This window comes from Penicillium subrubescens (genome assembly GCF_028828155.1).
Source record: "Penicillium subrubescens strain IBT 31985 chromosome Unknown utg000006l_segment0_segment0, whole genome shotgun sequence".
Classification (NCBI taxonomy): Eukaryota; Fungi; Ascomycota; class Eurotiomycetes; order Eurotiales; family Aspergillaceae; genus Penicillium; species Penicillium subrubescens.
The window spans coordinates 836,516-852,294 of NW_026643156.1; the positions used below are offsets into that span (position 1 = coordinate 836,516).

The 15,779-nt window shown below is 48.9% G+C and overlaps 6 protein-coding genes across 6 annotated transcripts; 4 read left to right on the top strand and 2 right to left on the bottom strand.

Annotated features, from left to right (window-relative positions):
* Positions 1-94: 94 nt before the first annotated feature.
* rglA (putative rhamnogalacturonase B) lies at positions 95-2,182 on the bottom strand (the record flags this gene model as incomplete). Its single annotated transcript, XM_057154786.1, has 8 exons — positions 95-124; positions 188-244; positions 415-742; positions 815-1,036; positions 1,093-1,356; positions 1,436-1,703; positions 1,756-1,857; positions 1,927-2,182. The coding sequence occupies 8 exons, from the start codon at positions 2,180-2,182 to the stop codon at positions 95-97; spliced, it is 1,527 nt and encodes a 508-aa protein (XP_057005916.1).
* A 3,556-nt stretch (positions 2,183-5,738) lies between these two features.
* N7473_008847 (putative serine peptidase, family S28) lies at positions 5,739-7,557 on the top strand (the record flags this gene model as incomplete). Its single annotated transcript, XM_057154787.1, has 3 exons — positions 5,739-5,945; positions 6,009-6,223; positions 6,294-7,557. 3 exons carry the CDS (start codon positions 5,739-5,741, stop codon positions 7,555-7,557), a joined length of 1,686 nt encoding a protein of 561 aa, XP_057005917.1.
* A 1,139-nt stretch (positions 7,558-8,696) lies between these two features.
* Positions 8,697-10,440, top strand: N7473_008848 (cytochrome P450; the record flags this gene model as incomplete). Its single annotated transcript, XM_057154788.1, has 4 exons — positions 8,697-9,146; positions 9,217-9,877; positions 9,939-10,205; positions 10,274-10,440. 4 exons carry the CDS (start codon positions 8,697-8,699, stop codon positions 10,438-10,440), a joined length of 1,545 nt encoding a protein of 514 aa, XP_057005918.1.
* A 553-nt stretch (positions 10,441-10,993) lies between these two features.
* On the top strand, positions 10,994-11,938 carry N7473_008849 (oxidoreductase, short-chain dehydrogenase/reductase family; the record flags this gene model as incomplete). Its single annotated transcript, XM_057154789.1, has 4 exons — positions 10,994-11,211; positions 11,271-11,471; positions 11,527-11,678; positions 11,730-11,938. 4 exons carry the CDS (start codon positions 10,994-10,996, stop codon positions 11,936-11,938), a joined length of 780 nt encoding a protein of 259 aa, XP_057005919.1.
* A 120-nt stretch (positions 11,939-12,058) lies between these two features.
* Positions 12,059-13,261, bottom strand: N7473_008850 (uncharacterized protein; the record flags this gene model as incomplete). The annotated part of the gene is made up of 2 exons (XM_057154790.1): positions 12,059-12,831; positions 12,889-13,261. The coding sequence occupies 2 exons, from the start codon at positions 13,259-13,261 to the stop codon at positions 12,059-12,061; spliced, it is 1,146 nt and encodes a 381-aa protein (XP_057005920.1).
* A 2,105-nt stretch (positions 13,262-15,366) lies between these two features.
* On the top strand, positions 15,367-15,774 carry N7473_008851 (uncharacterized protein; the record flags this gene model as incomplete). Its single annotated transcript, XM_057154791.1, has 1 exon — positions 15,367-15,774. The coding sequence occupies one exon, from the start codon at positions 15,367-15,369 to the stop codon at positions 15,772-15,774; it is 408 nt and encodes a 135-aa protein (XP_057005921.1).
* Positions 15,775-15,779: the final 5 nt, after the last annotated feature.

The following is a 15,779-nucleotide window of genomic DNA, read 5'->3' on the forward strand; positions in this document are numbered from 1 at the left end:
GTAAAAATACTGCTATTCTTGCCTTGCCCTGACTTGACTTGACTTGACTTGACTATATTATCTAGCTCTAGAATAGCGGGGTTAGACCAGTTTCCTAGTGGAACAACTCCACGCAGTCGAAGATCTGGAGACAGCATTAGTTCCAACACTCGTACTCAACAACCATCTTTAAGACGGATAAACTCACAAAGTTAGGACTCAAGAATTCATCTCCTGAACTTCCAGAAATAACAGAAATGGTAATCTATGCCAAGTCAGCAACCAATTCGTATCCACACAATCTCCTCCCTCCCCTTCCCCTCACCAGGAACAAGCACAACTACAAACAAAGGAAGAAAAAGAAAAAGCATACCGTATTCGTCCCCACAACAATAGTCCCACTCGGCAAACTAACATCGTAAACTTCACCCAAACCCCTATATGCCCCCTCGTCACACCCCTACTATTCAAATTCGTCGGCGCACTCGGCGCAGCAGCCGTATAACTATTAACAGTAACCTGGGGTCGACCGCCGGCAAACGAAAGCGTAGTCCCGATACGTAGCGTTGCGGCACCTGTTTGCGCCGATGTAGCGGTGAATTTAATTGTTAGTGGGGAATTGACGGATTTGAAGAGCGCCATTGGGAAGGACGAGACGGAGGAGGACCCGACTGTGTATGTGGAGGTGCTGGTCCAGGAGGACATGCGGGTGTCGGATGGGTGCATGCGGAGTTGAGAGGCGGCGTTTAGGAAGCCTGTTGGTCTGATTGTGGAAATGATGGGTTAATTGGGTGGGAACTGTGGAGGTGATGCATGGGAGGGAAGGAGATCGTACTGTCCATCCCAAGTGCCAATCTTGAAAATCGTCGTTCCTGTTTTCACAGAACCGGAGATAGACTTGCTAGTCGTTGAACCCGCAGTGACAGTCACAGAGCTCGTAGCCACGGGATACTCGCCCTGATAATACACCATAGTGTAAGTACCCGGTTTCATGGCCGGGGACGTAAAGCTGCCGCTGGAGGAGGTGTAGGTCCAGTATTGTGCGGCGTTGTTGTACCTGGTCTCATCATGAGAATTCAAATTGAGTTGTTTCTGATGGAGGGTGATGCTCACCAGTGAATAACCCATTTCAACGACGAATCCGCACCAGACGCTGTACCCGAGACATATCCTCGACCTGAGGTCGCGACATACCCCTTAATACCGAGATTCGCGAAGAACGACGTATCAATACTTGTACTTGGTGTCCCGCTGCGACTGAAATACATCAGGTATGGACCGTGCAGGCCCTGGCGGTATGATTCTGTTTGGACGTGGCCGGAGTTCATGTACCAGTATAGACCGGTGTAACTGCCGACGTTGTTGGTGTTGATGTCGCTGGTGCATGTGATTATCAATACTTATCTCAATAGGTAGTTCATTGTCAAGGTTAGTTAAAGCTGGGGAGGGAACTCACCGGTGGAAAGGTCCTCCAGCAGATGTCTCGTATTGATTAAGAATCATGCAGACGCGGTGCGCAGATCCAGACACGCAGTGTCGCTGGTCATCGATGAATCGCTCGCTGGAGTAGAACTTGCTGCGGGTCTCGGAGCCAACGAGGTAAACATCTGATCCTTCGATGGCAGTACCGCCGGCGATGTTGGAGGCTGTGCCGAAGGGTTCTTCGTTGGGGAGGAGGTCGGCGTTGAGACGGGCGATGTAGCGGAGTTCTCCGACCGATGGCTCTGTATATAGTCAGAATTGATCCTCTCGTTGAATTTCTGAGGTAAAACTCACCAGCAGTGGTGTACGTCGCCATGTAGATAATAGGATCACCACTGTGCGCGACATAATAGTGCGTCAAGGTACTCGTCTCGCAGGTAATCTTGATATAATCACCTAGTACAATCAGCAACTCAATTCCAGTCGATGATAATATCATTCATAAAAGCGAAGGGGAAAACCAACCGCTCTGAGTCGCAGTCACAGTAGCAGTACCCAATCCCGAACCAATATGCGAACCCGTCGATTGATACTGCAATTCCGATCCGTAGAAGTTAATCGAAGTAATATCGCAGCTCGTGCGATCAACCGTGAATTTCAGCGGATTAGCAGATCCAGCATCAACGACGTAAGTACCAGAGTTAGTAGTAAGACCAAAAGCAGCCTCCACCCCTTTGCCCCAAAGGGCCAGGGAGGCCACAAGCAACGCGGAGATGAACATGGTATTGCCAAAAATGCCAGGGAGAGCGATCCAATTCTTCACAACATAAAATCCAGCACACCATCCGCTTTAATATCTCACCACCAACTCTTCACCCTAAACCCTCAATCCTGAACGGTGGACATTCCCACCCTCCAGCCTCCGTTTCTCCAAAACCTCCGAAGATCATCCTAAATCCAATTATTCCAGTCCAGTTCCACCAATCTGGATGACTAGCCCTGCCTGAAGAAACCGGGGAGAAACCTCCATTCGTCACGGCAACTAGACTTACCCCGGTAATTGTGGATGCGGATCTTCTCCGAACGCCCAAACGCAGTGCAAAAATGGCAAAACGCAGGGAAGAAATGGTTTCCGCCCTGACGTGCCAAGAGTTCTTTGGCTTTGCTGAGATGGGCTTGCCAAGAGTGACCCTTTAATTCCGTGTGGGGTAGACGGTTGTTTCGACGCGTCGGGTTAATGCCCGGCGGAAGGATATAGCCTGAGAGAGAGGCTTAGTTAGTGATAACCTCTGTGGATCCCCCTCTTGCCCAGTTGTCAAGAACATCAAAGTCAAATGATCTTTGATGAGGGGGTTTGTCGGTGTTATATGTAGCGAAAGCCGAAGGTGGTCTTGGTTCTTCTATGTGTACGGCTAATTCTTCGCGTCTACATTAGGTGTTATGCCTAGTGGGATACAATCCGGGGATTTGTTGTCTACAATGATCAAGACAGTTAAATCCTTCTAGAGATATTCAAAGGCCTTATTAGAAGGCCCTTTACCTTCGCAGGGCTTCAGCGGGTCTTTAAGAGTGTATCATGTCAATGCTGAAACATTGCCTTGGTATCAGTCCTTCGGAATCTGCACATTAAACCCAGGTCGTCGCGAGATTCCGAGTAAGAAATGTGCGCATGTACAAGGGAATGCTCAACTGAGATTTCTTTTCTTTCATCATGCAAACACAACACCTGCTCAATACTTTAGCTCGGCAGTCTATTGCAAGAACACCGACTTCAGGGGCACACATCCAGCAAGTCCAATTCTGTACTCCTCTCCGTCGCCAAGATTTTTGCGGGGTACAGCAGCGCGCGCCACGAGCATCACTGGTGGGTAATTATGGGGTGCCGGATGTTAGAGAATAGCGGGGCTTATACTCGGTTTATCTTTATCCTTGACACCCGCCAAGATATTTAGAAAAGGCGTGGTCAGGTGCAGACGGCTCTGTACAGATTGTCCATGACACTTTCACCTGCTTCCATGTATACGCGAGGTGGGCGGTCAGCACAAAGTGTATGATTTCCTAATCACCAGTAAACAGACGCCAGTTACCCAATTAAGATGTTCGCTTACAGGGAAAACTGTTGCTCTAGAAATGTCATCCAGGTAGCCAATTATTCCAATCGATGCTTGTGATTGTGGTCCTTCCACGGCGCGACATTTTGGTGGTTTCCACTAAGATGGTAGTTCCAGTACCTGCTCAACTTATAGTCCTGATGATCCATACAGATATTTCTAAGCAATTTACATGGCAAATCATAGATCTCAAGGGGCCGTTTTCTGTTAGTGCGACTCCAACTGTATTTTCCATCTGACTTGAATCACCGAAACTTTTCACGGCTTTCCTTCGTTCTGGAGTTCTGGAGTTGTGATCGTACCTTTAAGTGGATGTTGGCTTCCCCTTGGGATCCAGGTCGTGGGGTTCCAAGAGATCGACACCGATCGCAGTTGGGCTCTTTTGGGTATAGCAGATAGCAATGGTTCGATCAAGGCTTGCGGAGCAGCCAGTGACAATGGCTAGGTTGTTTTGTGGGCGAACATACGAGGATTTGTGCAGACTTTTAGAACTAGATGCGATATTTGAGGGAGTGGAGGACGCATAATGGATGTGGAAGATGATGGCACTTTTAAGCTCTTTGTAGCGTAGTGTTCGCGATATATATGGTGGACTTGGGTGGAACAGGCATGATTGAGGTTCGCAGAGCGTCGGGACATTACCAGACAGGGCGATGCGATGCAATCGTTTCTTAAGCAAGCACCTAGGATGGTTGTGGTCATCTACGAAGATCAATTCTTTAGAATTCCGAATTGAACAGTGATTAACGTTGAAACTCTGGACACCAACTTCACGATCAAAGATGACACTGGAGACACTCTTCTGTTCCAGTACAGAGACAGAAAGAATGCCGAGCTGCTTCGCATTCATTTCCTAATTGGGTCCCACGAGGCCGATCGTCCCTGGTTGCATTCTTGATCAATAAGCCACTGTTCTCTACTTATACGTCAAATCAGATTAGTCAAGTCTCCTTGATAATGCCATACGCTGCATTCTTCTATTAAATGGATGTACCCAATAAAGTATTGGCTTGGTAGTTTTCTTGACTAGTAATAAATTAACGTCACCGTCTATTTTGTACAGTGGCTCGGACGCAACAGTCAACATTCTTCCCCGTTGAGCCACATTCCAACGACCCGTTTCCAGCCCGGATCATCTTGGCCAAAACCAAAATGGCCCGATCGCAATCCCCAAAGAAAGAGTCACTTACTCCGCAGCGGTGAGATTCGGTGTTCTCCGTCCCAATTGTTTGTCTTGAGGTGATTACCTCGCAGGCTGGACGGGTATGGTCCACTGTAAACGAACAATATCAAGCCCCACCGATTATTCTCTGCAGCCATCCATCACGACCCCTCAAGCGCCACCAACGGACGAGTCAGTGTCTAATTACTGTTCTAGTGGGTACGTCGGACATTCTTGAACATTCCTGACCGACTAACCATCGCCGTGCAAAGCACAATCTCTGGTTTCGGATCACGATCCAACGGATCACCCGCGTGCCACGATCTAGTCTCGCGTGGTCCCTTTTTTTTAGAGCTTGAGTCTGTTGATTGACTCAATTCGGAAATTACCGATAAACATCATCCACCAAGAACCCGTATTTTGCAATTATCTTTCGTGGGAGGTCTCAGCTAGTTTGCTCTCTATTGAGTCTGCTCGGCATGCTCTTCCGACACTGTTTCCTCCGCTGTGGTATCTTGATCTATCTAAGTGACGTAGTAGTATGCACCGACGGACTCCGAGCTTGGTGGCGGAGTCCGGTGCAAAAGGTTAATCTTAATCTCAATTCCAATGTAACAGCTCAAACTTGAATCAGGAAGAAAACGCTGTTTGCCAGTACATATTGTTCCACGTCGCTGGTGCCTGGCCTCGCCAAGACTGTTTGATTGTTTGGGTTGCATAGAAAATACAAAACAAAGTTCAGTCCGCACGCGATCGCTGATCATTGTCTCGGGTACCTCTGCCGAGTTTGCCCATTCGACCACTCACAGAGCTGATTGGGCGGGGATACCTGCAGTAGCCTCCGCAAACAATCGTTATCGTAGTATTGTTCTTGTAGTATTGTTCTCAGCGAGGGTGTTCCATTAAAACAGACCTGGAGCACCGAGCCTGGTGGGCCTACAGTGGGCAACTGCATATATACTAAGAGCAGCCATTTCACCCCCAAGATGTGGGTTTGAATAAATCAAGAGCGGACCTTTAGATTGCACTCTGGGTGTTGTCCAGCTCATTGCACTGCGAAAACGATGCGTTACTCCGTCTTGGCCCAGGTGGCCCTCGCCTTGGCTGGACTGTCTAGTACAGCGTCTGCGATGGGAATGGGTGCCATTCGACGAGAGTTGAGGCTTGCAGCGGAAATGGGAATTAATCCTGACCATATGTTGAAGCGCCAGTCTGTTCCTACCCAGGCGAATCAGGCCGATTCGGATAATGTTGTTGCCAAGACTGTTTCGGTGAGATAATTGAAGCATTGAGTGATTAACTGTGTGGGTTTTGCTGATGAAGGGAATGAATAGCTCCCAATCGACCACGGTGATCCCTCTGTCGGGACCTACGAGAATCGGTATTGGGTCAATGACGAATGGTATCAACAAGGCGGACCAGTCTTTGTGTATGATGTCGGCGAAGCTACCGCCGAGGCTACGGCGAAGCAGCACTTGGGCAATTCGACTTCATTCTTGGTGGAGATGCTGGAAGATTTTGGCGCAATTGGTATCGCGTGGGAACATCGGTATGTCCTGTGATCTAATTAGTACATTCATCTCGACGATTATCACTAACCAAGTGTTGTTCCTGTACAGATACTACGGAGAGTCATTGCCGTTCAACGTCAGCGTCGATACTCCGCCCGAGCACTTCAAATACCTCACGAACAAGCAGGCCTTGGCCGATATCCCGTTCTTCGCAAAGAATTTCACCCTCGACGGACACAAGGAAGATCTAACACCCGATGCTAAGCCGTGGGTGATGGTGGGAGGATCTTACTCCGGCATGCGGTCGGCTTTCACTCGCGATGCCTACCCGGATACTATCTTTGCGGCGTATGCATCGTCGGCTCCTGTGGAGGCTCGGGTGAATATGAGCATGTACTTTGACCAAGTGTACAACGGGATGGTGGCCAAAGGGTACTCGAATTGCACCAAGGATATCAAAGCCGGACTCGAGTATATCGACGACGAACTCTCCAAGAACGCATCCGCCGCTGCAGCAATCAAGAAGCGGTTCTTCGGCGACGGCGCAGAAAAGAATAGCAACGGCGACTTCACTGCTGCGCTGGCAGGTATCTTCGGGTTTTTCCAAGCCTACGGAGTGGGAGGTGGCGACGGCGGACTCGGATCATTCTGCGAATATCTCGAAACCGACGCCGCAACCCTCCAACCAGCCGGACCACGCGGTTTCGCACCATACCGGGGCAAGAAATACGTCGCCGAACGATTCGCCTCCTGGCCCGTCTTCATCGACCTAGTCAACTTCAACTACGACACAAACTGCCGTCAAACCGACACCACCAAACCACTCGAATGCACATTGAACCCCAAATCCACCGACCCCGACACCATAAGCTGGACCTGGCAATTCTGCACAGAATGGGGCTACTACCAAAGCAACAATTTTGGCCCACACTCCCTGCTCTCGAAATTCCAGACCCTCGAGTACCAACAATACACCTGTAACCGGCAATTTCCCGACGCCGTGAAAAAGGGTCTCTTGCCGAGCACGCCGCAAGTCGAGGCGACGAACAAACAAACCGGAGGCTGGACCATCCGTCCCTCAAACGTGTACTGGAGTGGCGGCCAGTTCGATCCCTGGCGTACCCTGTCACCACTGGCCACCGAGGATATCGCCCCGCAGGGAGTGACGTTTTCGACGGAGATTCCTAAGTGTGGAGTGGAGACGGGGGAGGATCGATTATTTGGGTATATTATGGAGAACGCGGAGCATTGTTTTGATTTGATTACCGGGTTTGGGCCAGGGAAGATTTCGCGGGGGTTCTTTCACGAGGCGTTGAAGTCTTGGTTGCCGTGTTTCAAGGCTGCTGGTGCGGTTGCAGGGCACCGGGATTGATCCGGAGGGGGTCTGGGAGGATTCCATGGAGGGAGAAGGGACTCTGTTCCGGGATGGGGAAGGAGAATCCACTACAATGGTGCGCCTTCGGTCAGGATCGGCGTGGTGGAGGGAGACTCATAGTAGCGATCTAGCGATGGATCTTTTTTTGTTCATAGGATTTCTTAGGATCATTAGGAAATTGTGATCGTTTGACAAGCCATCATTGTATTTCATGTTGAATAATCAACTGCCACCTTCTGATGGCCTAGTTGGTGTCTATCCACCTTAGATTGGTGAACCATTGATGTGCCCTGGAGGATTGGGCAATCAAAGAAAAAGCTACTGGGCCAGTGTTGACGATTCCAGCTCCACGGACAGCCGGGCACACCCCTAGGCGGGGGGAGTTCATTTTTTGGAGATTTTTTTTTGGTAATATTACTTTCTAGTAGAGCTATTGATTTTAGACAGTTATATTGTATTGATTCTAGAGGTTCAATATCCTTTTTGACTGTGTTAAGAGGGTGTAAAACGCTGTATCAGGCGGTACTAGGGACTAGCGATGTTATTCGGTGTCCGCGGATGGCGATGCACTAACAAGGCAAAGTATATAGGGAACCAGAAGGTTAGCGGTTCAAATCACGGAGGCAGAGACATTGCCTCTTTTGATTTTCGGTATCCAGTTAGTACTGTGAATGGCAAATAGAAGCAGTGACAATGTCATGATATGATGTAATGTTGTAATCTATTTAGCCCCCCGCGGGTAGTCTAAACCCTTTTCTGGTGTGCTTGCGATCTCGGCGCTTCTCCAGTCCAGGGAGGTTTATTATTAACAAACTAACCTAACTAATGTTAACAAACTAACTGCATTTAGACTTTGGTACCTTCCATGGCGATCGCACGTGCGGTGCTGCCGAGGATTTCCGCTTCCCCGCGGTAATTCAAAGGTGTGAAATTGTAAACTTTTTTTGGATCAATGTTGGGTACTTGATTGACTCATATTCTCCCTTTCAGTCTTTTATTCTTTTGAACAATGACAGTCCACGATCCTTAACACTTCTCAAATATAACTACTCAAATATATTATCGGTGTTAGATCCACATATCTTATTTGCATCGGAGAATAACGGCCACACCCCACATCACATCAGCTACACATCATGTTGCTCAGCCCGGCCATCGCCCTATTTGCCGCCCTATACGCAACCTTCCTAGTCCTGCGTTACCTCGTCCAGTTACACCACCACCGGAAACTCTCCAAACAGTTACACTGCCAACCCCCAGCCGCGGGAAACTCAGGCTGGCTCGGCATCCCGGGCTTTTTACGGCTGAGCAAGGCTGTCCGCGAGAAGAGATGGATTGATTACATGTGTGACCAATTCGATATCCACGGCCCGACGTTTACGCAGCGGTTTTTGTCGCGCAAGTTACTTACGACTATTGAGCCCGAGAATGTGAAGGCTATCCTGGCGACGCAATTTCAGGATTTTTGTCTGGGGACTAGACATGAGCAGTTTTATCCGTTGTTGGGAGATGGTATTTTTACGCTTGATGGGGCGGGGTGGACGCATGCGAGAGGTTTGTTGAGGCCGCAGTTTACGAGGGATCAGGTATGTCCAAACCGCCCTAGGGGGAATAAAGACTGAGGAATGTATTTCATATACTAACACTGTTCACCAGGTCGCCGACCTCTCCATGCTGGACGACCACATCACCCACCTAATCAACCTAATCCCGAAAGACCGCACCAGCTTCGACATCCAACGCCTCTTCTTCCTCCTCACCCTCGACTCCGCCACCCACTTCCTCTTCGGCGAATCCGTTGGCTGCATGTCCCCGACAACAACAGGGGTTCTCGAAAAATCCGCCGTCCGCAACGCCCAAGGTTTCGCCGACGCCTTCACCACTGCACAGGATTACCTCGCCGCGCGATCCCGCGCACAGGGGCTATACTGGGTGATTAATCCCAAGGAATTCCGTGAAGCGAATCGCCGTGTGCACGAGGTCGTCGATCATTACGTTAATGTTGCGCTGGAGGCGAAGCGTAACCCGGAGAAGAAGCACGGTGGGGATGGGAGGTATATTTTCCTGGAGGCGTTGGCGGCAGAAACGGATGATCCGAAGATGTTGAGGGATAATATGTTGAATATTTTGCTTGCGGGCCGGGATACAACGGCGAGTTTGTTGTCGTCGACTTTCTTTTATTTGGCGAGGTATCCGGCTGTTTTTAAAAGGTTGAGGAAGGAGATTGTGGATGCGTTTGGGGATAAGAATGCCGGTGTGGAGATTACCCAGACCAAGCTCAAGGATATTCCTTATTTGCGATATGTTCTGAATGAAGGTGAGTCCCCCGGTCATTGCATTTGGATTTAAAATGACAATTTCTAATCTGTGCTGGTCAGTCCTCCGTCTCCAACCACCAGTCCCAGCCAACTTCCGCGTCGCAACAAAAGACACCTCTCTCCCTGTCGGAGGAGGTCCCGACCGCCGCTCCCCCGTCTACGTGCGTAAAGGCACAATGGTCGCCTACAACGTCTTCGCCATGCACCGTCGCACCGATCTCTGGGGCAAAGACGCCCGCACTTTCCGACCAGAGCGTTGGGAAGAGAACGCAAAGCATGGATGGGAGTATCTTCCTTTCAATGGTGGTCCGCGCATTTGTCTTGGTCGTAAGTGATGAGCCCTCTTTGCAAATGATATGATTCGTGTTGTGAATCATTTGCTGATCTTCCTACAGAGCAATACGCCCTTACCGAGGCAAGTTATACCGTCGTCCGGCTGATGCAGCATTTTGATTGTCTTGAGAATGCGGATCCGGATACCCGGTTGGAACCGATTAAAAATTCGAATTTGACGATGATGCATGACCATGGTGTTCCTGTTAAGCTGTATGCTTCGGAGTAAGTTCTGGCAGGGTGATTAATGATCTTTTGATGTCAATGTACATAAAGAATGACACGGGAATAGCAATGGACGTGTTTACTGCACATTCTGATCAGGGATGCACCGGCCATCTCAAAAAAGATCTGGCCCATGCCGGAACTATAATAGCCTTTCTCAGTCGTCAAAAAGACCTAGTTAGATTCGTTCGATCTCGAGCGGTGTTCGGGTCTATTCCTGTTGGAATCTATCTTTCGACCCGCCACCCCCCCCCTTCAATCTCCAAAAGCCGAAGTGGAAACTCACGGGCAAGCCAGCTTTTCAAGTAATGATCAACAATAAATCATCCCTGATGTAGGTCGTAGTCTCAATACAACAGGAAATTGGTGCGAGTACCGGCTGCATGACATCGGAGATAACGGAAACTCGGCCTTACGGAACTAAGAGAAACGAACCACGACTTACATTATATACACACACTTCCCCAGCAACTGACCTGAAATTGGATTTAAAAGAGGATTTGATTCGAAGTCACTACGAATCAACTTTGAAATACACACGCAGAACCACCATCAAGATGTCCTTCCCCTACAAACACGTCCTCCTCATTGGTGCAACGGCAGGCATCGGCCGCGCCATGGCTGATCGATTTATCGAGACAGGCATCAAAGTCACGGCAGTAGGTCGTCGACAAGAGCGACTGGATGAGTTCGTGCGCAAGCATGGCGAAGACAAGGCGAGTGGGGTGGCTTTTGATATTTCGGGTATTTCAAAGACTCCGGCTTTTGCTGAGAGGTTGGTTCACACTTGGATGTCCTCCGTTACCTTGCAGCATTGCTTACTGGAACATTCAGCGTGATGAAATCTTATCCTGGCATTGATTGCCTATTCCTCAATGCGGGTATCCAGAATGCGTATGACTTGAGTGACCCGGCTACCTTCGACCTGGAACGGTTCCAGAACGAGACGCACGTCAATTACATTAGCCTTGTTGCGCTTGTGCATGCATTTCTCCCGGTTTTCAGAGAGAAGGACACTCCAACAAGTATCATCTTGTAAGCTACCCTGTGAATACCATCCTCGGACGCTCCGGGTATTGACAACTACCAGCACCGGCACCAACATCGCCATCATCCCCGCCGCAACGCTCCCCGCATACTGCGGATCCAAAGCCGCCCTGAACGTCTTCACTCTCTGCCTTCGAGAGAATCTAGGAAACACAAAAATTAAAATCATCGAGATCTCTCCGCCTCCCGTGCAAAGTGACTAGCTCTCCCCTCTCGCTCTTGTAGGTTTTCTAACAAACGTCTTAGCGGAGCTACATGATTACATGGGCGAAAGCGGCAGAAGCTTTGGTATGCCTGTGGATCAATTTACCGATGCGGCGCATAGGGGTCTCCTCGAGGGTAAGGATCAGATTGTTATCGGTGCGGTTGGTCCTGCGGAGACTTTCAACGAAATTGTTGAGAAACGTCGCGACGCTTTTGAGAATTTTGCGAAGTTGATGCGATCGGCCCATTAATTTGATAGCCTTTCAGCTTGAAGATGATGTATTGAAAATGCTGTAAGGAAATCTGATATTTTGACAAGAAAGTTTGGTTGACATAATTCATTTCATCGGTAGAAGCCTGTATTGGCCGGATCAAGGAAACCTAATCACAACCTTGGTCTCCAAATGCTGACTAGCCCTCTCATAAAACTGCGGCGCCTCATTCACATCGATGATACTGCTCACAATTAAGCTAGGTCTAGCCTTGCCCTTTGAGATCATCTCGATTAATTTCGGAGCAATCAAAGCCGAGTCGATAACACCTGATCGAACCTGCGGATCCTTCTTGAACAATCCAGACACAGCAAGCTGGAAATTGGGCAGTAGGAACTGCCACGGCGATGTACTCGATGAATTACTCGTAGTCTTGAAAGTACCCACTCGACCAATCCCACCACCATCTTTCGTGATAGCTGTCATGTTTTGCAGGACTTTATCCTCTGTCCGGTGGAGTTTGGTCGCAGCTTCGATTCCAACACAGTCCACGCTCCGGAAAACACCGTCTGGTTCCTGGCGGAGGATTTTTGAGATTGGCTCAGAGTGGGTGAGGTCAATCGGCATCGCGCCGAGGCCCTCGGCGATTGATAGACGTTGACGATCGCCGTCGATGAGGAAGACGCGGGAGGCGCCGCGGAGGATAGCTGAGTAGACAGCCATGAGCCCTATGGGGCCGGCACCGAAAATCGCGACGGAGTCTCCTGGTTGGAACCCGGATAGATCGAGGGCTCCCCATCCTGTTGCGAATATGCCGGTTGCGAGGAGATAGTCAAGGTCGAGGTCTGTAACACTAGATTTCAAGGAATCGGCATCGTTTTGAGGAATGGGGTAGAGATTGTCGTTTGCGAATGGCACTCGGACGTATCCCGCTGCAGTTCTATCAGTATGTGGATGAAGTCCATGGGAACAGGATAGACTTTTCTAACCTTGACATCCCGTCGTCAGATAATACTCCGATCCTAGTCCCAAACCCATCAATTCTGCCGTCGAGAGATCCTCAAGTCCATTTGAAGTTTGATCTGGGACAACCACTTTATCGCCAATAGAGAATGAGGTCACTGAATTCCCAACTTCAACGATAATCCCGAGTGCTTCCTGTCCCATAACCCACGGTACCTCTTTGTCCTCGTAGACCCCATTGTAAGTGTGAATATCTGCGCTGCCTATAGCTGCTAGGCTGACTTTGATAATTGCGTCCGTTGGGTCGAGGATTTGCGGAATAGGGAGGGTTGACACGTTAACTTGAAGCGGATTCCCACCCCAAGTAACAGCTTGCATAGACGTAGCGTTTAGAATCATGATAACTCGTTAAGACGACGACGATATAAAAAAAAGGACAACACCAGAACTTTGAAGTAAAAATAAGAATCCAGCCCAGCGCGGCCGTATTCCGTCCTTTATCAAATCCAAATTCTAGATTGGAAATCAACTCAAAAACGTTATGTACGATAATTTAAAGCCAAGCATTGCGCCCAGAAACCCGCCGACCAAGCCACACTTACCAACCAGCTCTTTCTTGGCAGTCATCAAATTGTGGAGCAGCACATCCCCGAAAAGACGATCTAGACTAGGCACCAGTTTTCGGGGAATAGAGCCAAGACGTTTGACTTAAGTACCCGTTGAATAATTGGCAAATTGCTAGTAAAGCAGAAGCCAGGGATGCTGATAGGGTCTTGGCATTGTCAGCAGGTGGCATTAGTGTCAGCTCAATTGAGCTTGGAGCCAATGGCATTATGGTAGTGGGGTTTATGGACTTAAGGATTTTTGTGGCCAATGGGGTGGTCGGTCGGCATAGCCTCGGGGATCCACGTTGTCATCATTTGAGTTTGTTTTTGAGGCTGGGGGGAGCTCTCTTTGGTAAATAGTCAGGGGATGGACGGTCGTATTCGTAGATTCTGATCTCAAATGACGTCGAGTAATTGATGTTTCTCGATTCTTCAGAGTGGAGGGTTTCCCAAGGATCTAGTCCATTACGTGGGTTTAGTTAGGATTTTGAGTGAAAGTGAACGATTCAAATGTATATCTTTTGGACCGGTCGCCGAAAAGACAAATAACAAAGCTATCATTCAATCTCATGGCATCAAGCTTCATACCTAACTACGAGGCAGCGATCTCATCAAATCTTCAGCGATTGGGTTAGGTAGGTGATACCGAAGCCGGGAATCACCCTTCTCCATCGACGCGTACTGATCTCCGGCAGGCACCTTTACCGGAGACCCTCTGGCTGGGCCCTGTTCGCCGGAGATAAACACCTTAGCCCCGCCTGTTTGGCTCAATGCTTCTCCATTCCATAAATAGCGCCGGTATGATTATATCGCAAGCGAGAACCAATTGGAAGCATTATACAAGTTAAATGAAATGGTTAAAGATCTTTGAAAACCTTTAACAACGGATATTGGAAAATTGATTGCACTAGTAATTAGAATTCTCGTTGGGCCTATTTGTGCCTAGTCCCCGTGGACCACTCGGAAGGCACTACATGATTGAGAAAAAAATGATATCGAAATACGGCATAAAGATTCTGTCCGCCGCTCTAGGATATCTGGTGGTGAGAGTACCTCTTCCGTCACAGAGGTTAGCCATTGGATACAAATAATTGCGCCAAAGCCTGCTCGGGACAAACGCACCTCAGCCGAGCCCTTTCCCCCGAACACCACAACGGGCTATACCTTCTTCAAGGATCGAGATCAATTACTCTGCAAACTCGGTATCTCGACTTTTGGAGCAAACATCGCAACAACAGATTCAAAACGGAGAGAACTATGCTGAAGATGGAGTGGAACGAATAAATACCGTTTTGCAGTTCTCCGGTGGTCATCTTCAACTCCCTAATATGTCGGACATGCAAGGCGGTCTTGAAGTGGACGAGTGGACGTGCCAGGAAAGCGATATGATAGTCTTTGACAGCTTGGTGAACACGGATCTCATGGGTAATTGGACCTTTTAGTCAGTGTTCTTAGACTCGAGGATCTGGGTAGAAAAGTCAGCAAAAGCAGCGTTAGACAACAGTTGAATTGATTTCGAATGTCAACTTAGAAGCAATTTGTCAACTCCATAAATCAAGCCCACACCCGCTCTTTCGTGAACACACACTGATGCTCCATGTCCGTCCTTTTTAGACCACGAGTAAATGCGTAGTCCGATTCTGCATTTGATAGTGAGAGAATCGGGCAACAGCGCCCCAAATCCCCGTCAAGCAGACAATCTGTCATATAATCGGCCGAAATCGACCGCCACCAGCGGAGGGACAGCGTACTGAAGACAAGATCAGTCTGCCAGACTACTTAACAAAGACTTCTATAAGAACTCGGTCCCTCCACTGAAGTGATCTATATTCCCCTAGACACACTCCTCAACATTAATTTCTCACAATCCCAAGTCTCAGCGAAAACTAAACTATCATCATGGCCCTCAAGCAAGATACAGCCGGGATCATCGCCGCGGCCGAGAGTCACATCACCTCTTACTGCGCCACTCTTTCCTCACCCTCGTTCCCAACCTCAACCGGTCGCGCTACAAAGATGACGACCTACTACCTTCCGACCATATCCTTCTTTACAGATGGAACCATCATTCAACTATCCGATCCATCGCATTTCGTGCAACTGATTTCAGGCCCTCTGGACAGATTGGGAGGTCTTCCCGACGTAAAAGGCCACCGAGTCGAAGGTGTCAGCGAAAATAGTGCAGTTATATGGCTCTCATTGGAGGTTAAGGGGATCGAGATTTTGAATGTGTATTTCTTCAGAAGAATGGGGGATAGAAGTCAAGGGTTCGAGGGTGGTATTTTGACGGGGAAGTTTGGTTGTTGAAGCAG